The sequence below is a fragment of the Phoca vitulina genome, unplaced genomic scaffold, assembly GCF_004348235.1.
Source record: "Phoca vitulina isolate PV1807 unplaced genomic scaffold, GSC_HSeal_1.0 scaffold9, whole genome shotgun sequence".
Taxonomy (NCBI): Eukaryota; Metazoa; Chordata; class Mammalia; order Carnivora; family Phocidae; genus Phoca; species Phoca vitulina.
The window spans coordinates 65481040-65504203 of record NW_022589712.1 but is presented as its reverse complement, the minus strand read 5'-3'; the positions used below and the strand labels follow the sequence as shown (position 1 = coordinate 65504203).

Below are 23164 nucleotides of genomic sequence, written 5' to 3'. Positions count from 1 at the left end.
TGTCAAATAAATAAATAAAATATTTAAAAAAAAATGCAAATCTAGGGGTGCCTGGATGGCTCAATCGGTGGAGCATGAGACTCTTGATCTTGGAGTTGTAAATTCGAGCCCCACATTAGGTATAGCAATTACTTAAAAATTAAAATAAAAAATAATAAAATGTAAATCTAAATCTTATCCTGATCCTCCTGACATTAGTACTCTTCAGCAGCTCTCCAAGCCTTCATAAAAATATTTAGAATTCTTCATCACTGAACACAATATATTCTTAAGTCTTTGTGCCAATGAACATAGTACCATTAAATGACTCATAGGAATGAGTTAATGAACCCTCTGCGGTTTCTCCTATTACATTATAGGAATTTCATGATTCCTATTATTACAGCAGGGAAACATTTATCTCAGCACAAAATTAAACTTCTGACTTTCAAAGATACAGTGGTTTACAAACTTTTTAAGGAAGAGCAGCTAAGGACAGCATTTAAAATAAGAGATTCTCTGGATTGGGAATGGACTTTGGGACCCTAAATTTCCCATTAGGAATCATGCACCTACCTCTAGGAGCACTAGAGAGAATTGTGGGGAAACTTCAGCTTCTATAGAGCACAGGTCGGCATAATTCAAGGTATACAGACCCTCTGAGGGTAAACCTGCCGATGGGGGATGATTCAGGCACAAACTGAATCTAGAGGTTCTACAGTTTTTATTTGGTTAGCTGCATTTCATTTCCAGTTGGAATGTAAAAAGTACTTTCTGAAAATAGTTATACATTCTTGGAAACAACAAGGCACACAGGTAAAACAGTTGAACCTACACTTTACTTAGAGCATTATGTAATTATTCACAAAATTCATTTAAGACACCTTCTTTGAAATTACCAGAAGCCCCTTGGACAGGGATTTGACCATCCAGATCTAGCCTTAATATTCTAATAAAAGTCAAAGAAAACAGAAAAACGTTAAGCAATTTCTAATTCTAGATAGGTCCCAGATTAATAGGAAGTGACTTTGGTAAATTACATTTATATAGGAGGCACTTCTTTGGTATATACTGTAAAGAAATACTTAGAAATAAAAACAAGAGTTGCTTGCTGCAAAGTGTTTGAGTATTATTATAGTATGATCATTGTAATTAAGAGAAAAAGGAATACAGAAAGACCCCATGATAATGGGCTTGTAATAACTCAAAATGGGATCTAACATGATTGACTTCTGCTTTTTGCTCATGCTCATTTCCATTGCATTACCCTCACAATAATATATTACCCACATTTTATGCAATTAAATATTTTGGACCATATATATGGGATTATGGCAAAGTTTTACCCCCCCCCAAAAAATCACAATTTTGTTTCTATCATAATATAAAAAATACAAAGTCATAAACCAGTGGTGGTTTTTAAAAGGAAAAAAACCAAGGCTCACAATTTAACTGAGGTTAAATTTAGTTAAAGTGTATTATATTTTTGAAGCTCTTAAAATGTCCTTTAGTGAAACATTTTAATAATTTAACTTTATGGAAATTTGTTTTTATCATCCTTATGACTACCTGCCAGTTTAACTAACAATTTATTGGTCTAGCTTAAAGTGAGAAGAAATGACTTTGTTGAGTACTATAAACAGAAAAAAATATAATCTATATAAAGAATTTCAAAATTTCAAAATTTGAGGGTAAAAGTTTTATTTGAACTAATTAAGACACACATTTAATTAAAAATAGCTACTGTGAATGCTAAGAGTATTTTCAATTTCTGTAATATTTATTATGTTTGACTGAATTTACATACATAAAGATTTTTCTTTGAAAGGCCATTACAGAAAGGGCCAAACATCTGCAGATTTTTAAGAAAAAAAAAAAAAGAAAGAAAATTAGAAATTTATTTGGGAAGCTCACCCTCAATTTTAATAGCAAATAACTAAATTCTAACTGCTCCCATTGCAGTGAAAATTCAAGAAAGTTATACATACATGAAAATACAGTAAGAATCCATTCAAGTGTTAATTAAGCGATAACCTGTTTGGATGTGGGTATCATCAGACACACACATACTATCTTTTCCCAAGTTTTTCTTGCTCACTGCCCTGCCTAGCATGCAAATAAAGCCTTCTGGAAACTATCTACCTTACTGACTTCTATAATACTCCTGGTCTGTTCAGAGTGATCACAGAAACCTCCCTTTATTCAGCATCAGCCTGGAATTTTGTGGACTTGCTTACCAACATAACCATCAATTTACATGTTTCTCACGGTGTCTTATGAAAAGTCTTAAAATCCAAGGCACTTGAAATGTGAAGGCTTTCTAAAATCCCTGACAAATTCCTAGCAACTAAATCTGAACAACGTAAAGTTAATTAATTCACTTAATAAGTCAATCTAAACTAATTAAAAATAATGATATCTGGTTAGATCTGTTGAAAGCAAACTTGCCAGAAAACACAATCTATTCGCACATGCACAAGATTTCCATATGCACTGGAGGTTGTCAGATCTCTTAAGTCTCTCCATGAACTCCTACCAGAGATTTCAAGTAAAGAAGCTTTTATCTAGAGAATTTTTCGCCAGAATGAAATTCATTATTTTGAATTATTCATTTTTTTCACCATTTGCATTTTGAAACTTAAACATGTAATTGCTCAAATAGCACTTTAACAACATAAGTATAAAATAATAAGTATTATTCTATAAGAAGAATATTAATATAAATTTCACCATAAAAACAACTGTGTGGGTAATCTCTTACCATTATAGAAACTTGTGTCTGAATTTATAATTCAGACCTTCAAAATTACAAAAAAGAAGAAAGATAGTGCTAAATGTTCTAGGTCAGAAGTAAACATCCTTGTAGACATAATTTCATTTGATCAGTAAAAATATTTATTAATTCTTGATACGCTAATTATATATTTTTGACATTTCATTTTCAGGAAAAACAATATCTAAGGAATTCTAAAAATTAAAATTGAAGATTTTTTTTTTCTTCTTAACCATTTCTATTACTTGTTTTTTGGAAGTTCAGTGAACTTTGAATTTAAGTCATCTTATATTCCTGTCATTCCCTTTATGTTTGAATCTAGTACAGAAGGAAGGTGTCAAAAGAAATGAAACTCCAGCGAGTATCTAGGGAATGTAAATATTTCTCTTTCTCTGCCCCAAGGATTTGTTTGCCCACATTTTGACGGTCCATGGAATCCTTGACACTGAGTCCTGTCAAATATTAACAACTTTGCCTCTGCCAAACGGATGCATCATTTAGACTTTTATCTTTGAAAAACAAAAAACCCAAACCAAAAAAACAAAAGAGTTTCATGTCATCTCTCAGTTCAAAGCACCAAAACATTTAGATGACTTAAAAGCTCCACCTCTTGAGGCTCTGGGCTTTTCAACTAATTCAGAAACTTGTTCAACCTTACCAACAAACGATCTGACTTTAGTTGTCAAAAAATAACTATTTACAAGTTTTAGGAATTTGATACGGTAAATTCTAAAAATAAACCCCCAATACTGATTTGATATAACAATGTTTGTGACCTCTTTTTGAAAAATAACTCAATTTTTAACTTTAGTCAGCTTCTATTGCTGTCCATGTTTATAATACTTCAAGAATTCAGTATTCCAGTTTGCTGGTCATATTCTTTTAAATGGCAATACAGACTTTCCTCAAGCACCACTTACTTCTTTACTTATCAAGAACATGCATTTGTACCATTTCCAAACTCCTTCATAAAGCCTTTCATCAATTTGCCCCAACTTAATCTGCATATCAAATTACTACCAATGTGCACATCTCTGTTCTAGGATAGGGAGTCTATTTGGTTCATCTCTACACACTTGGCTAAGGTTTTGCTTCTGGACTGTTCAATGTGCCCCCTTGGAAAATTTTCTCATTAGTTATGAACCAAAATCTTCTCAGATTTCCAGTTCAAATCCAGGATACTTTCCTAGGTTTTACACTTGCTCTACTTTTATCTAAATTTCACTTACATTTTCAATAAGTTGAACTATATGAATCTGCCAGTATTTGAAAGTTTCTGACCTACACGAATACCAATTTCATAAAATTCAACCTAACAGAAGCAAATATTCACTTGCACTTATGCTATATTATTTCATAAGTGGTCTCTTGGTGTGAGATGTATGCTCCCAAGAACTGCCGTCAACTTCTTTTCTCAAAGGCTAACAGCATGTTTTATGCCTTAGTGTGTATCAAGATGCATATTTAATTAAGTGCTAATTTTTTAGGAGTTTCCAAATATACTCCCATTGTGATTACATTCTAAAATACCACTACAAAACCCTTACCAATACTGATCATAACATCTAGTTTGTCTCATGAAATTAAAATTTAATCAAATCAACCAACAATAGATAATTTAAATCCGTTTTCTCAGGACATTAAAAGAAAAAGAAAGATAAGCTTCGAAGACAAAACACAGCCTTCCTTCCCCTCCTCTCTGCAAATGATTCTTTTACTCATGTGACTTTCCGACTATAGTGGTGCAAGCACAGCATCATTGCATCATTATCTTTACTAGGAGGACATATCTTTTGTATGCTTCTATTACATCGAGAGGATTTAAGAGAAAAAAAATAAAAAGCAATTCTTCAAAATGAAATTAATTGAACCACTAATTTATGGTAATTTTTGTGGGAATAACTGTGAAAACTCAGCAATCATATTTTTCTAATTCTATAAAAGTTTCTTATGAGCCATTACCTACATGTTCCAATAACAATGAGTATTAATATATGAAATCCTTTTTGTTTAACTAGCATAACACCTACATCTTGATTTGACATGTCCCAATAAGGTCTTTCTCCATAAGACATAACTTCCCACATGACTATTCCGTAGCTCCATACATCACTGGCTGATGTGAATTTCCGGTATTGGATGGCTTCAGGTGCTGTCCACCTTACTGGGATTTTTCCACCCTGTTATAAAAAGAAATAGGAATTTTAAATATGCATAATAACTTATAAATCATGTGTAGCAGAACTATAAAGCTACAGTTAAACACTTGTATATTTGGTTAACAATTCAGCAGTATCCCATCTATCCATCTTGAATCTCTCTAAGTGTATTTAAACCTACTAATCTGTTTTTAAAATGCCATTACAAGTTTTCATTTTTAAGGCAACTAAATTTAATGGGCCCTTAGGTGGTCTTAGGGCAAGAGTCTAGTCAAAAGACAATGACAAATTAGGCAACATAACCATGAAAATGGAATGAAATATGTGGAATTTAACTAAATCCTCATATATTTTCCTTTTTTTCTAATCTCACAAAAGTTGTAAGAATTAGCATAGTTAATATTCTTTTAAAATCTTTATTTAAAGTGGGATTATATTTCTCTGCTACAATTACGAGAGCTTGCAACTAGATGTTATTGTATAAAACTGTATAAAATGTATATGAACACCCTGATAGAAGACAAGCATGTTGCCATTTTTATCTTACTTCTTCTCTTAGTCTATACCTAGAGTGGAAAAGCAGCAATGATTCTTCTAAAAGGAAAAAACAGCAACAAAAGTCTGAGATCAATTTGCCTCTTTTCTACTGTTTAGTTTCATATTAAGTCTTGCTTTCTTGGTAGGAAAACCTTAGGAAGACAAAGAGGTACGGTAAGAGACTTTTTCTTACAGTTGTCGTATAGACAGCTTCTGGATCGTCCTCTATAACCCGGGACAGGCCAAAATCTGACACTTTACAAACAAGATTGCTGTTGACAAGAATATTGCGAGCTGCAAGGTCCCTGTGAACGTATCCCATATCGGCCAAATATCTCATTCCAGCAGCAATTCCTCTCAGCATTCCTACTAACTGAATGACGGTAAATTGCCCATCGTGTTTCTACAGGAAGACAAGAATAAAAGTCCTTTACTGTACTTTCAAAGGGGAAAAAATTGCCATGAAAACTCTCTGCACACTAGTCATTTGCTATAGTATAATAGGAATTATTAACTAATTTTCTATATAATACGGACATTTGTGAAAAACAAAACAGGTGCTGATTCAACTGACCTTCAAATAATACAAAATAGAGTTTTGGTAATCATTTAGTGATTTAGATTGATATGTTATCTGTATGGATTAAAAATAGTGTCAGGTTATGCAGATCCAAAAGTATACACTGATTTTTGAGTCAAAGTTAGACAACTATGTGTTTTTTTCCACCTGCTAAAAATTATATAAATAATCTAGAAATATATAAAGGGATAGAGACACATATATTAAGATTTTTTTCTCCAGATGATAAAAAAGGGAAAGGAGAAAGTTTTTGATTGAAGATGAAGAAAAACTAAGAAGTAGAAAATGGTTATCCTGGGTGACTTTGTTCTCATTTTGTATTTTTCCTTGTCTTGCTGTTGGTGGGAACATTACTTGCAAAAAAGATTCTCTAAAACAGATGCACTAGCAAATGGGATTGAGAGCTCTTTGCAACCAGACTGGCCACCATCTATTTCTAAGCCATTTATTTTTTAAGATTTTATTTATTTATTTGACAGAGAAAGAGAGCACAAGTAGGCAGAGTGGCAGGCAGAGGGAGAGGGAGAGGGAGAAGCAGGCTCCCTGATGAGCAGAGAGCCCGATGTGGGACTGGATCCCAGGACCCTGGGATCATGACCCAAGCTGAAGGCCAATGCTTAACCAACTGAGCCACCCAGAAACTCCTCCAAGCCATTTTTAATTCACAGATTTCTCCAACTGAATTGTAAATATGTTGCATGAGGATATTGGTTTGAGTTGATAAACTTGGCTAGGTGATGCTTTATTCCAAAGAATTGATAGTTATGCATATCATAAAGATACAGAAATAAAAATTTCTCTAAATCTTCTGTTTATAATTTAAGTTGAATGTATCATTACAGATTACATATGATAAAACCTCATGTTCTCTTATTCTTTAGACTATTTTCTCCTCGTCATTTGGAAAAATGTTAACATGTGTTTATATTCTTAGGTGAAAAGTCTCAGAGCAAAAATATGTATGTTTATATATTTAGAATTTATTACAAAAATAATCACATATTATTAATTTGCAAAATGTTAGTAATTCTATCTTTTACGTTCAGTGTTCACATAGAAATATGATAGAAATGGTTCCACAGAGCAGAATTGGGATCGTCATGCTGATATTGAATGGTTATCTCACTTTGTAGTCTTCTCTGTATTACCTCTATGTACTGAAAAGTAAAATGTTACTCTACAACATGTACTCAAATTGAAGGGCTTCTTGTAGGTATCTCTGTACTTGAGAGACTATATTAATGAGTACTATTGTTTAAATCACAATGTATCACTTAAGTGCTCTAAAGGATTCTAGTTCAATCCAGACTAGGACTCTGATCTTTAATCTAATCTGCCTTTTTAAAGACAATTTTCTGATTTGTTAAAGTTTATAATGTTTACATTTTATACTGTAAAAAAATCAAATTATTATAGTGGTAGTATGGATAGTATATTTAGAACGAGAGGATAATTTTGTTACTTACCCTGAGAAATGCATCAAGGGCTCCATTTTCCATGAATTCTATTACTATCATGACTGGTTTCCCTAAAATTAAAAAAAAAAAATACACACACACATACATATACATATATATATTTATATAAGAAAAAAAGCATTGCTTCAGGAACCATAACCTAAACTTCAGGCTTATTCCCATTCTCACCCTTGATAAAATATGTGGTGCTCTTCTGAAAGGCTGAATGGGTGAGCTGTGAGTGTTTCTAATGTCCCCAGTGCTGCCGCTAAACTCAGAGTCTGTTTGGAAGTCTGTTTGGAAGACGGTTATGATTCACAAAATTAAAGAACAAAGTCAGTGTGTTCTTCTGAGTCCTGATCTCTGAACGAAACTCAGAAAAAATGACACTTGATATAAAGTGTAAAGACTAAAGCGTATCACTTTTATGGCTATTGAAGCTGAATGAAAGTATCAGTCACTCCATCTGTCTATCAGATTTATTCTTTAATTCTCATCCTGTCTTCATTTATCCTGATTTCTTTCAGCAGTAGTAACATAAAAGAAGAAGTAGTCCATTATATACCAAGAAAAAACATTTGTTTAGAATATGCAATATATTCATGACTTGTTTTTTTGTTTAGGTACAAAATAACACTAATTTCTGACAGTCCACGTGACAAATGAAATATATCAATATCTACCTCTTGTAACCACCCCTTCCAAATGGACAACATTTGGGTGGTCAAACTGCCCCATGATGCTTGCTTCACATAAAAAGTCTCTCCTTTGTTTTTCTGTGTAACCAACTTTGAGGGTTTTTATGGCTACTGCAACATCTCTTTTCCCTGGAAGTTTCAAACGACCACTGCAGACTTCTCCAAATTCTCCTGAAGTAATAGAACAGGCAAGTGTATTTTAATTTCAAAAATATTTCTTCTTGCAAAGTAAATGCATAATTCTAAAAATACCATTAGGCTTTGCTAAACTATCTGTTATACCAACCACTATTTTTTAACTGGATTAACGCAAACTTTTTAAGAAAAAAGCATTTAGATTTGAAGTACAGTATATAATGTACGCTGGTGATTAAAGCAGAAGGGCACAGTTGCAAATTCTGAATATTGCTACTGTTTTTACTGTTTGAGAAGCAAATATTTTTTAAAGATTTAAAAATCTGGAATTCGAATACACCCTGACTGCTAAACATAAGGGAGTTGGATCCAACATGTATAATTACTATGAAAATATGTTGTATACGTAGGAAATAATATTCCTTTTAAATAAGTAGCACGTATTAGTTTTCTGCATGGAATGAAACAGCTAACCGATACCTACAAATACATGAGAAAAAGATAAAAATGAAAGCCCAGCAAGAAGATGGTAAATCAAGTAAGAGGAAATGTATATTCCAGCAAAATTCTGGAACATTCTAATTAAAAAAAAAAATTACTAAGTCATTTCCTAAACAACAGGCCAGAACTATCATGAAGTAGCTTCCAGTAGAACGATATCTTAAAAATCCAGAAGACAAAAGATACACAGGTTTTCTGTGCCATTTGCTTCTTTTTCACTTTTTTTTTTTTTTTTTTTTTTGAGCTCTCATAAACAAGTACAGCCTCATTGCTTCCAACAGTTCAGGTAAATGCAAAAGTTCTATACTTGAGGTATAATTATTTGCCTGTCATTATGATGTATGACTTTCGATCCTGGCTAAATGGAACAGCTGAACAAGGAAGCTACAACAGCCTTACCTGCACCAATCACACGCTCAATTTTAATACAGGAGGCATCTAGCTCCTTGGCGAATTGATGGACAGCTCTATTTGGGTCCTCATAGGTTTCAGGGTCAATGTAGGTTTTGGTGCCTGGAAATTTAACTGTAATGATGTAAGAAAGCATGACTGTGATGAAGCAAAGCACTTATTGTGCAGTCAGCCCAGGAATTTCATTATGCAGAGTGCTCCTTGGAACAGTGAACTTGCTTCCACATCACCTGAGTCACAGCAGTTTTAACAGACTACTTCAGTCTGTTGGCGTATAGGTATTATCTGCAAGCTTCTATAGGTAACATAGGATCCAGCTCATAGGTTACTAACTGAATTGCTTTTCCAGTAAATCAACAAAAGACATCACCAAAATTCTCTGACATGACTCTTATCAGACTGGAGGTTTAATTAAATTCACTGCTATCGTGGCATAGTTCAAGCCATATTGAGGTTTGTAATGGACTTCGAAACACATTTGTAAATCTATCAGTCAGTCAATCAATCAAATTAATACACTGGGAAAAGAAGACATTTCATTTACAGGTAGTCTACTACACTGACAGCAATATTAAAAACATTTAGACATCTTACTTATTCTTTTGATTTATTTTCTTAAAGACCAACCACCGTTGACATATACATAAAATTAGTACAAGATGTGAGGGACCGCTATCACAGAATCAGAGAGAAATTTACTAAAGACACAGTTTCATCTTCACCTTGAAGGGCAGTAGAGGCCAGATGTACAAAATGCAGAGTAAAGTTAGAAAATTTACAATATTCCTGGGATCTGCTAACCATGTATGACAGCAATTTGAAAGAGGAATGGTTTATATGAACTTTCAATTATAAGGCTCTGGAAGGAGGTAGCCAATATGCCTCAGAAAAGGTAGTCAAAATTCAAACAACATAGAATCATCTTAAAAGTTAAAATCTTCTTAAAATGCACCCAGAAGCATGCAGGTAACAGATAATGCTAAGTCAACTTTAAATCAAATTCAATTACAATAATGTATTCCAAATCTAATCATTTGGTTAAAGACAAAGATAAGATAGATAGGCATATATTTGGTTATATTAATGCAATAAAAGAATTACACTATATCCTCAAAAAAACTTTATTGTTTTTAACAAAGCCACTGAACAATCTTTTCATTAAATCTTACTATTTTGAGAACAATATATTTCTTTATGTATTACACTGCAGCCTAACTGTGCTTATGTCATCACATTAAGTTAAAATTATATTTAAAAAATAAACACATAACAAACAAAAAGAATCAGAATGTCTAAAGAAAATGGGATTAAAAAATCTTGATTTATTCTGCTGTAGTTGATTGTTTATCCAAAATTGATTGTCTTAAACAATTATTGTTGCAGTTTATAAAACTGACAGATGCTCATTTGTTACTAAAGCTGAACATGAAAAAAAAAACACAAGAAAAGAGAGAGGGGATAGAAAGAGAAAAGAGAGAAGAAGGAGTACAGGGAAGAGGGGGGGAAGAGAAAAAGAGAGAAGGGAAGAAAACAATAGGTTAACCTCCTAGATTGGCAGGCAGATGGAGAATGAGCCATCTTCTCCCTGTTTATTCTTTCTTTCTTTCTTTCTTTGTTTTTTTGGTTTTGTTTTGTGATAAGGGAGCTAGATTGGAGGTAACCTTCTGCATCTCAAATGGGTCTCTGATGGTTCTTTATTCAAGCTGTCATAAAACATTTTGACAGGCCAGAGCAATTTTGGCATAAAAACGTGAAATACTGCCCAGCTTGGATTCAAAGACATTGTTAGAAGAAATGGTAGGAGGAAACAAAATGTAAATTGGAATTGCTTCACTAAACTTCTCTATTGTGTTTATGTCTTTAAATGTAGCACTTGGGGCCATGGAGAATTGAGGGCGCATGATACAAATGACTGGACATTCTATTAAATGCAGTGCTCTAAAAGCTAGTTAAATGGTTGCTTTCATGTTTCTGTAAAAATTCAATCTGGTGTCTTAGCACCTAAGAAAATTGTCTGTATGCTAACAAAATAAAAGGACACCAACTTGTAAATAGCTGGTGACCATAGCTTTGTACTTTACGTATTGTAGATACAGCTATAAAAATCAAATAAAATGCCTGGTACTCATCAAATGACAAGAAAAGATATCTCTGTAAAAAAGGTGATTCGAAAATGTCAAGCATTTACCACGATAGGATATTGTTAAGTGCACTTTAGTTTTTCATTATCCATTTAAAAATGGATGTTTTAAAATAAGGAAAACATTAACATAATTTCTGAATAGTCTGGTTTGTTGCTTCTCTTAATTTAAGAGTACGAGCTTTTTTGTGTTTTAATATCTCATTTACATTTCTCATGAGTGTTAAATATCTTAAAACCACCATTGATATTTTGTTCTGGAGATGAAAACTGTTTTTATATATCAAGTTTATCTTGTCTATGTCAGCAAGTAAGACATGCAGCTCTATTTTTCTCTGATTACAAAATTGATGTCAAATGTAAAAAAAGCAAATGGCATCAAAATATTAAAACTGAGTGATGACAATTTAGCATAAGGCTATACAACATGTTTTAGATAAGCCATGTTTCAATTTACCTTCTGCATTAACCTGAAAGCTAAAAGCAAATAAGCTAAAACGTATTTGATAATTTGGGGATGTCTCAGATATACTCAGTAAAGGAAAGAAAAGTGACATACTGATGAAGGTAAAAGATTCTGTCATCAAATTATTCACAAAATGGGTAGAATTGGGCATTTTAGGAACTAGAGGTTACTTGTCTAGATACATTTTAAACTAGATATAAAAGTTTAGGCATTCACGTTTCGATTTGCTCCTTCCCATTGGGAAAGTGTTACAAATATTCTCTCATGTTGTGAAAGAGAAAAAAATGTAACCTCCATTTTTTCTGTGTATCTCATCACTGATAATAATAGTAATGATAATAACAGTGCTCACAATTTGTGTCTTTAAACCACACATTTTCTTGATTGATGTTTATACATTTTTGTGACTTTCGGATGGGTACATGACAACATCTTCTTAGATACTGACAAAGTAATTTGATAAATAACACAATGATCGATGTAATTCTTAGGTGAATTAGGAAATCTATCTATCCATGAGAAATTTTAGCAAAGATTATGCTACCAAGAAAAATAATAAATACAATTGTCTCTTAATATTTGCAAGGATTAACAATAAAAACAATGGGTTTGGATAAGAACATCATTAATTGTCCGAACTCAAATCATATGATCGTGAGGTTTTTACTTTGGCTGCATGAAGTAATAACATTTATTTGCATAGCTCTCAATTTTTTTCCTGGCCATCCACATTGCAACAGGAATAAGATTAATGCAGAGGGGCATCTATTTTCTTTGGTTTCCAAAGATCTCTTCTGAATATGATTTCTAAAATCAACTTTTAAGAATCAGGTAACCCAAATCCACAGAAAAACAGTGGAGGGTTGAATCCTATTATTAGGAAATTGATATCAGGGGAACTATCTATCCGACAGACAATGTATAGTAGCTGAAGGGAAAGAGGCTCCATAGCTTTGTCTTTCATGGTAGCATCACTCATTGGGTGGGAAAACAAGGCTCTGCCCTTCTACTTCTAAATGAATTCCTTAGCTAGAATACAGGCCATGCAACTTGTAATGGATTTTTGTTAGAATGGTATGAAACACTGGGGCAAAGTTTGCAAAAGGAAAAATCATGACATAAAGGCAGCTAAATACCCTGCAGTAGTATTAAAATTTCTTGTGAGAGATTACATTTTTCAATCTATTTTGTTTTTAAAATTCACATCATATGATTTTCATTCTAAATATCTTGTTCAAATGCTTTAAAGCAACATTTTGACCTCATTACGTACTTTCAAGCATGAGACATTAGGAATTTATTCATGCCAATGCTAACAACCAGGTGTCTGTATTAATTGGGGTACATAATAATAAAGAAAAGCCAAACACTTACAATGAAAGTAAAGCTCTTCATCCCCTTCTTGGTCAGCTTTGCTATAACCACAATGCCTAGAAAAAAATCAGATTTGTGATGATCTCAATCAATGATCTTACTTTATATATTTAAAATTCAATATAACATACCTTAATTCTTTGACAACATGCTAGTTAGAGCGATAAACAAAATACAAAATATTCCTGTCCATGGTTACGAACTCATTGATAGTAATGTAGTAACTCATATGATTAAAAAATGGATAGAATATAAAGTCTTTGTGTGAGATAATGTAGAAGGAACATACTTCATAGATTTAGATTTATCAGTGAGTGAATATTTGCTTATTTTTTTCTTCCTCTGAAAAACAACAGCGACAACAATGGATTCTAAATGGTCTCCACTGACCAGTAACTAAATGCGTACATCTTTCCCCAGCTATCTCCTATATTTATGATGAAAACCTAACTAAAAGTAACCAATAAAAATACACCCAATAGAAATTACAACACTCATTGCTCTTAAACTAAAGGCAGTGAATGATTAAGCTCACACTGTATTTTGACCTTGGGAGAAGGTAAATTTATTGACCTTTAATATTTCATATCAGACAAAGGGTGTTTGCATTTACTTTCTAACATTCTAATACACTAAATAGTAAGTAATAGGCTGACATAATTCTGTAAAATCAACACATTCTGTGTTAAAGATTAGAACAAATTTGTGTTCTACCTTCTTCCAATGATGAAGCCAAAGACCATGAACACCAAAATGATGGTCCCTGCCACAGCCACCACAGCAATTATAATAACAGGATTCTGTTCACTGGAGACGGCTGTCGCTGGAAAGAGAGAAAACAGGCTCAGAAACACTCAACACCATGTAAGAACTTGAGAGGGTAAACAAAATCTTATGAATAAGAGATATCTATGCTTTTTAATTCACCTCTAATTTTAAATAAATGTATTATATTGTAATAATATAATTAATATAATATAATATATTAAATAAATGCTTATTTTTTGCATTTTAAGGGCATGGTAAGGACAATGCTTTCATCTATTTTATATTCCTCAGCTATAAAAGACACTTGTAAAATGCCTTATCGAATGGCTATCCCCTGCTTAGTTGTTGAAAACTTAGTTATGAAACAACAGACAGAAATCTTTGATCTATAATCGTTATTAGATCTTCATTTTTTTCCCCAGCAAGGTATTCGATCTCTGTGTCTCTTTTTCTTTTTTTTTTTTTTTTAAAGGTTTTATTTATTTATTTGACAGAGAGAGACACAGCGAGAGAGGGAACACAAGCAGGGGGAGTGGGAGAGGGAGAAGCAGGCTTCCCGCCGAGCCGGGAGCCCGATGTGGGACTCGATCCCAGGACCCTGGGATCATGACCTGAGCCGAAGGCAGACGCTTAACGACTGAGCCACCCAGGCGCCCCAATCTGTGTCTCTTTTTCTGATATGTGAAAAAGGAAACAAAACATATACTCTGTATTTTTCAAAGCCTCTTAAGTGCTTTATCTGGCATATTATCAATATAAAGTAAAAATCATCATGGAATCATAGTAAATCATCCTGATTTTGTAATGCACCATAATTCAGGAAAAAGATGAGCAGAAGTATTTGTACTAGTTTGACAAAGTATGCTATACACATATTTGAGAGTTTAAGATTACAGAGGAGGTGGGCTATTTACAAAAGAGCAAACTTCCTGCAAGTACTTTAAAAAACATTTTAGCATTATCTAATTGCAGATACTTCCTGTAGAAGGCTAAGTGATTCTTCTATGCTTATTAGGACAAGCCCAGTTGGACCTTTCTGAGAGTCTCTTTGGGAGCAGTATGTGCTTATATGTCCTTTAAAGCAGGCCCTGATTCCGATTCTTCATCAAGTCACATGGCCTTCTCACTTCCATTTTTCCAAATTAGTAAAGTTCTATTTATATGATAATTCATAATTGTCATATTTTCCCCAGAGTATTATATTTTCAATACCAGTACAGATTTCATAAAACAATCAAAAGAGTGTAAAAACAGTGAGAATGTGTAGTCCAATAAATGATCTGGTTGCAAATATCATTTAATATACAATGTCAAACTAATATAGTTTGCTTATTGCTGAAACAATCAACAGGTGTAATCTTTAATATAAGGCAGGATGGAAAATACTACTCCTTGGTGGTGGCAAGGGACTGGGTCTCCAGGGCAGTATATTATACGTAGGCAGAGTATGTCTTGCTATAATAGCCAGCAGAGAGTTTTTTCTGATTGGGCCCTTCTCTATTTATCTATGTTTTCCTCTTGACAACTCATTTCTTAATTTTGTATACCTATGCTAAACTAACTGTAGATAGAGCTTATATCGAAAAACAGTGAAGTAGCTCCAGTGCAATAGTTTCTGAACAAAGGTATATACACTCCCTAATTCAGCACCTGCTGATTTGCTCCCTGAGGGAATTACACAACGGGGGGAGGGTGGGAAAAAGAAATCTTTTAGGCTTCAATTTCTGAATTGCAGCCTATTATTATTCGACAACAAAAAAAGATTTCAAGTATTTTTTTTTTTTTTTGGGTTTGGTTTGATTATTTTAAATTTTTATCTGTCTTTATATATATATATATAAAATCTCTCTCTCTCTATATATATATATTTCTGTCTATATATATTTCTACATATATATCTAGATATCGAGAGAGAGAAAAAAGAACAGAGTAGTTCTGTTCATAAGGGAGGAAAAAATTATACACATATGTGTAGAAATTGTTTCCATTCAATCGATGTGTCCCATGGGTCTAATTCTTTGCTTGTCTTAGGCTCAGTTCTGCCTTAGCATCAGAAACAGAACTCCAGTGAGAAAACTGAACTCAGGTGAATGATGATTAGAATTTGTGAATATTTATATGTTTTTATATATAGTCAGGGTCACACTTTAATCTTTCCACAGTCAACCTTTATGGTTAATATTTTCATCTCTTTCATGGGTAATAAATTTTAAAAGTAATTTGTAAGTGCCATAATCATCACATCATGGTTTTAAAATTGTAAAAACAGTAGTATTGACTCTGAAGAGATGGGGATTTTAGGATATATGTGCAATGGAATAATCTGTTTAATTTCCCTTTTCAAACACTGCTCAAAGGACCTCTCTTTGGTGGCATGTTCATTTTTTCCCTCCTTCCAAGCACAGTGAATCACTGTTTCCTGACACTCTGATAGGATTGGGTCATGCACTCCAATGCTTAATTGTATGGCAGAATTTGTATACAAGTCTCTCTCTTTCACTGTACTTTAAACAGAGCGTAATTGTGTTGTGTGTCTCTCCGCAACCCTAATTCTTAGCGCAGTACCTTGTGCTAAGTCAGCAGTTCTCAAAGGGTGGTCTGGAAACCTGAGGGTCCCTCAAGAGCTTTCCAGGGGATCTGCAGGGTCAAAACTATTTTCTATGATATGATGTTATTTGCCTTTTCTCATTCTCATATGCTCACAGGTGCACAGTTGAGTTTTTCCAGAAGTTACATGACATGTGAAAACATCATTACTCTGATGGCTAATGAAATGTGTGTTTGTGTGTTTTAAAGTTTTCTCAGTTTTAATTTCTAATGGTGAATATTGATAGATATAATCCAAATAATCAAAATCTCTTTGGAGATCCTCAGGATTTTTTTAATAGATCAAAAGCTTGAGAATGGCTGTGCTAAATAATAAAAGCTGACTTGAGACTTTCTGTGTGTACTCTGTGTACATTAACATAGGTAATACTAAGAATACCATTGAGTTAGATACGACTATGCTAGCAATTAGGGTACATGAGCTCATGCAAAGTCTCACAACTGGATATGGAAGAACTGAGATGTGAAACCGGGAATATGTCTCCTAGCACTGACTGATAGTGGCAATCTGTTCCATGTTGATGACTGTGAGGTCTTCATTCCCTGCTTATTTACTGAGTGCCTTCTATGTGTCAAGCACTGATAGTAGGAACTGGCGAGACAATAGCAAGGAAGACATATGGATCGTTCCTTTATCAACTTTACAATCCAGTGGAAAAGAATAGTGTGATGATAAAAATCGCTAATTCTTTCTAATGCAAAAATCTAGTTTTAACATGCACTTCATGTGATCATTCGGGTTTACTACTGCATCTTACTCTCTTTGAATCTTAGTTGCTTAATTTTTTAAATAATGAAAATTACATCTATGAATCTCAGGAATCAATAAAAAATAGTTTGGCCCAATATTCTCAATTTACGAAGTCAGCACAATGCACAAATTCATTTTGAAAGTTTTCAAACTTAGAGGTTTAACTGATAAAAATGATTAGGTAAATGTGAGATAACTAATTAATGTGTAAAACAAGTTTAAGCTATTCATTAGAATATGATAAAACATCATTTAAGGTGTTTTATTATATGAGAAATCACAAAGTAATATCATGAGATCAGCCTAAATTGAAAACTACTAGGACACATCTGATTCAAGACCACTCAAATGTTCAAATGTTGAAATCTTAATGTAAAACACTTTAATTTTTTGTGGCCATTGATCTTAGATGTTCTCATTTTTAATCTTAGATACTCCATTTTAAAAAGATAATAAAGAATAATTGTGTTAAGTTTATCACACAAAATTATGTGAAATCTTTTCAATTGATGTCTCTGTGTCTATAATTCTATATAAATGATTTATATTTCAAATTTATTTCAATGTATGTTTTATTATTTGAGGTTCTGAGAGTTACTGCTTAATTTAAAAACACAGCAAAATATTTTGAAAGAAGAATACGGTTAGCAAACTTAACGAGCATTTGCGGATCAAAGAATATTTGCTCATTTTAAAAGAGCTATAAAAATATTTTTCTGAAGTCAAAATAACCAATAAAAATTGTACTGATTTAGTTTACTTAAAAACTTTTTATTAAAAATTGAGGAAAGAAAAATCACATAATATCTTTTAATCCATCTTTGTTTATAATTATGTGGGAAGACTACACTGGCACGAGGACAGGGTAACAGCTGGGTGAACCCTGTGCCTGGGCAGTAACATCAGGAGAAATCAAGAACTCCAAAATGCAGAAACACACCCTGATTCCTCAGCTAATGGAAGAACAACCAGCATAGCACTCAAGCTGGGACACACATACATCTGCTTATTTGTGGTTCACTATAGAGACATGCGTTGTTGTTATGTTCTGTGGAATTACAAAACAAACAAAATGATAAAGGGGATTCAAGATACTGGTGATGTTCAATTTTTAGGCTGAATGGTTGATACAGAGATAATCATTTAATTATTATTCTTAATATTTCACATATACTTTGAATATATTCTCTAGGATGCTTGAAATATTTTATAAAAGATGAAAAGGGATGATAAAAATAAATACAACTTTTAAGATCTTCTTTATGAACTGCAATTTTTGAAATCATTGCTAAAAAATCAAGTAGCTTAAATTAACACAGATTTTTATAGATCATCATTCCGTGGCCCACCCTGTGTATATATCCTGGCTTCATTTTGAGGTTTCTGTGAAGGAGCACCTTTGATGGACACAACCAGAGTAATATTGCTTTGGGTTCTACAAAAACAGCTTGTGTCAATATACAATTGAACAAATCCTGTTTCTATTTCTGGCTTCATCTTTTCCAAAAAAAAAACGCCAAAAACCAAAAAACAAAAACCCAGTGTGAATTAAAGAGACTGATATAAATGATGAGATTCTAACACTGAGAAACAAAACAGCGAATTTTAAATTGTTATTCTGTATAACCTTTACAAAGTACATAATTATGCATATATATTCACCTTTAAATATAAAAATAATCTTGAACCAAATTATCGCCCTCAATATTGGAAATAATATGACAGTTATAGAGAATAAGAATCCAAACCAGAGGCGGTAATTACCTTCAAACATTTTACCTGTAGCTTCCTCTAGGGTAGCAACATCAAGTCTGGGGCTGTAATTTCCATAACCAGCAGCAGTAAAAGCCCGAATCTGGAAAACATACACTGTTCCTGGCTTCAGGTTATTAATGGAAGCTGAAGTGGACTTGGTTTTTACTGTTGAATAGGTCCGTTCCCTTTGATCCTGGAAACAATATATTCAGGGAATATTTAATTGTAATTGCAACCAGGCAATCTGACAGCCAATTCTTGCAATTTATTTCAATTTGCTGCATTGTTTTTATGAAGGTCTACATTGTACCCCGTGGAATATTGTAACATTGAGTTGTTTCTAAGATAATATAAAATGGAAATGCGAACACATGCCTTTGTTCTATAAATTTCAAAGAGAAATAATTTTGTTAAACCATTTATATGTTTTGAGCTTTTGCTTTGTTGGTAGGGGCACAGTGGCAAGAACTATTTAGCCATAAATATAATCAAATGTCCTATTGACCAAAACCAGGATACGCTTGTAAAATCTATGGTTTAGTAGAAGTCTTCCCTTCATAATGTAGTCTTTTAATACTTTTCCTGAATGTTATTCAGCAAGCAAAAGGCCATATGCGAAAAATGAAGAAAGGTATTAAATCAAGAAATTTAGCTAATACCACTACCATACTGACATATCAATTGCTTTCATTAAAAACTACATTTCTCACAGGATAAAACCACTTTTACAAAACAGTATTTAATAGAATATTTTAAATTAAAACTATCAATATAAAAGTTAAAGTGCTGTATAATTTATGGTTTGGCAATATTTTAAACATCTCTTAGTTCAATTTTCCTCATTTTTCATGAAAACTGAGGCTTGCAGAGTTTAAAAATGTGTTTATCATATTATATATGATACAACTAAGTATGAAATAATTATAAAAATTCAAGAATATAAAAACCTCCATCAAAACAATATCCAAATGAATAAAAACTTAAAGCTTAATTGATATGACTCTAATGGGCTTTTTATTAAAAAAGCTATAAAAACTACCCATCAAAATATACAATTTTAGATAGTTTCTTATTCGTTCTATAATAAATAGCGCTGCTCAACTATGACAATAAAACTATTCATTAAAATCTGAAAATGTCAGTCTGGTTGTTTGATTTGCCTTCACACCGGTATTTGCAAAAGTTTAAATAAATCTATACTTAAACTGTATTTAGCGAAGCTGATTTGTGATTGTCTTAATTATAATCATTTATAAAAATGATTGTTGATATTATAAATATATACTTATCTCAAATAAAAGAACAAGGCATAACTGATATTAGATGACATAATATCTAGAGATCACATGCTTACATATGTTACAATGCAATATATTATTCTGTTCTAATAATTGCCTAATTTGTAAGTTCAGCAAATGTGGATACATTCTGTTTTTGTCATGCAAAATAGAAAAGAAACTATTTGAACAAATTTAATCCAGACTATGGATGTGCAAAATATTTCCTTGCACTGTGAGAAACTTTACTCTCATTTACCCCCTACCATATTTTTAAAATGTATTTCATTGCTTTTGAAATCTGATGAAATTTCAGAAGGGACTGACTATAAACTCTTAGAGCTCACTGGAAAACAGACATAACAAAACCAACAGTAAAAATAAGGATTCCCGCAGAAACACATTTGATGGGGCAAGAAATGTATTTCCTGGTACAAAAATAAGGTATTTAAAATGTAACTTTGGCCATGGAAGTCATGAATTCATAATGAAAATAATAAGCAAAAATATTGTAAACTTAATCTGAACATTGAAACTAATCTTAAACTGTTTTTTTCTCCAAAGGGAAAAAATATATCTATTGCCAATATGCTGTATGCATTTAAATTAATCAATCAAGTCAATTCAGCCTCCAAGATTTTCCAAAGCTTGGCTCCTATTTTGAAATTCTGTCTAAATGGTTAAAATGGCTATGTATATATATTACAGCACTTTAGCTAACTTACTGAAGTCAATAAGTAACCCTGTATTAATAACATTAATATTAATTACTAATATTAATATTAGTAATAGTAATGGTTTCTGTGTTTCAAACCTTGAACCAGGTCTTTCTGTGAAGTGGAGCCTATATAATAATTTGTAAACAGGGTCCCCACCCCCCTCCAGATGGGTCAGAAATAAAGGCACTCATACATTCAATTATATCACTATTTACTAAAATTCAGCCATTATGAAGGAACTAAAGGGCAGCACTTGGGTTTTAGCCATCCTATTTTTCATGGAGAAAGGAATGTGAAGAAGTGGTAGATATGATTAGTATGACATAGGTAGAATAAATTTCAGGAGGAATTTAAAGGAGCGGGATATCATCATTTGATTCTGAAATTTGGAGAAACTATATTATTTATTACGGAAAATATTTTTATTTGTTCAAATTACTAAATTATTTGAGGCCACCATCATTATCAATGAAACCACATAAATAAAAGACATCATTAAGGGCCCAAGCAGAGATCCTAAAAGAACCATTTTTCAAAAAATGCGTTGGGCTGCGTGGTCCTATGGTACTAACACATTCTACATCTAATTATTATATCAAAAATTGAAAAAATATACTACTAATGGGATATTCTCCTTTGTGTAACCCAGAAACTTAATACACAGAAATCATAATTATAATGATGAGCCTGAGATGCAAGAGGACGGTTATTAAAAATGGCTAAAATTAACTCTGAATTTCAAAACAGCTCCAAATAGTTGGCATAATGACCAAGTTTAGTCTACAGTGCAGTAGGATGACATGAGATACATCGGCTGCACATTTCAGCTGTTCATAGCACTTACTTTCTCGTAATACTTGATTTCATATTCGGTGATGACTCCATTGGGATGCTCTGGTTCCTGCCAGGAAAGCTCGACACTCCGCTGCAGCACCCTCTCCTTCATCACTCCGCTCACTTGCGAGGGAGCTGTTTGGACAAGACATGTCAATAAACAATGAGAAAATTCACTGGATGCCTCAAATCAAATGTCACAACTGATCAGTCCCATGCTGTGCCAGTTTCATTAAGGTAAAAGAAAGCACCTTTTCATAGCTCACAATTCAGAAGCTAATGAATATTCAAACAGGACCTTATTACTGTTCATAAACCTTAATAGAAATTTAAATTAAAGTGCAAACAGCAGAAGATAGCATTGTTCAAGTTAGTGAAAAATGGAAATGATGGGGCTGAGAATGACAATTAAGCAAATGAATGCTAATTAAGGCTACAAAATATGATTTCAGATTAATCTCCAGTGATAAACTAAGTCCAAATATTTACTTCACATGCAGTGGCAATACACTTTTTAAAAGAAAAAATAGTTTAATACTGTGTAAGAAAAAATTATATGAAATGGCTACTTTAGTCTTCAATTAAAGGGATCACACTTTTTAAAAATATTTTTAGGTTTTAACTGTGTGTGTGTGTGTGTGTGTGTGTGTGTGTGCGCGCGCGTGCGCGTGTGTGTGTATTACCAAAGAATTCCAATTAACCTTGGGAAAAATTTTTTACACTTCATTAGGTCAAGATGCAAGAGAACACTAAAGCTGCCGCTACTTAAATGTGTGTGAACACACACACACACACACACACACACACACACATACAGACTCTTGCATATGTAATTTCTGTCTATGTAACCTAGGTTTCAAGCTTTGATAGAAGCAATTCAAGCTACAATTTTGCTCTTTCTATATAGATAATAATATGCTTAGAGTCCTTTCATTCTCATTAGTGGCATATATTCTTTTTGGTAGCTAAGACTGTGGAATGTAGCAAACTAATTTGCTCTGTCTAATTTGCTCGGTGATGATTAACTAGTTGTCTTCTCTGTCTAAATGAGTAGCTGCACTGGCTTGGCTGAATTTCAGTGGGGTCATTATGTTTCATGTATCATGCTCTATCTCATTCTGTAAAATATTTTCAGGCTGTTAATTTAATTTTCAGATGTCCAAAATTGTTAATAATCCTGCTGACAGAAAAGCAATTATATGGGGCCAAAGCTGTTTAAGCAAGCTTCTGATGTTTATCTCTT

At 32.9% G+C, this 23164-nt stretch overlaps 1 protein-coding gene across 5 annotated transcripts in view; it reads right to left on the bottom strand.

Annotated features, from left to right (window-relative positions):
• Positions 1 to 23164, bottom strand: part of EPHA7 (EPH receptor A7) — a 165478-nt gene that overhangs the window by 6809 nt on the left and 135505 nt on the right. The window contains exons 6-14 of one of the 5 annotated variants that reach the window (XM_032408228.1): positions 21932 to 22056; positions 19101 to 19284; positions 13925 to 14033; positions 13211 to 13266; positions 9219 to 9344; positions 8169 to 8354; positions 7495 to 7556; positions 5642 to 5851; positions 4783 to 4932 (exon numbers count right to left, since the gene is read on the bottom strand). In XM_032408228.1, coding sequence (XP_032264119.1) covers positions 4783 to 4932; positions 5642 to 5851; positions 7495 to 7556; positions 8169 to 8354; positions 9219 to 9344; positions 13211 to 13266; positions 13925 to 14033; positions 19101 to 19284; positions 21932 to 22056 — 1208 coding nt within the window. Of the gene's footprint in view, positions 1 to 4782; positions 4933 to 5641; positions 5852 to 7494; positions 7557 to 8168; positions 8355 to 9218; positions 9345 to 9374; positions 10650 to 13210; positions 13267 to 13924; positions 14034 to 19100; positions 19285 to 21931; positions 22057 to 23164 lie in introns of those variants that run through there. The other 4 variants (XM_032408229.1, XM_032408230.1, XM_032408231.1 and 1 more) reach the window with 4 other exon arrangements.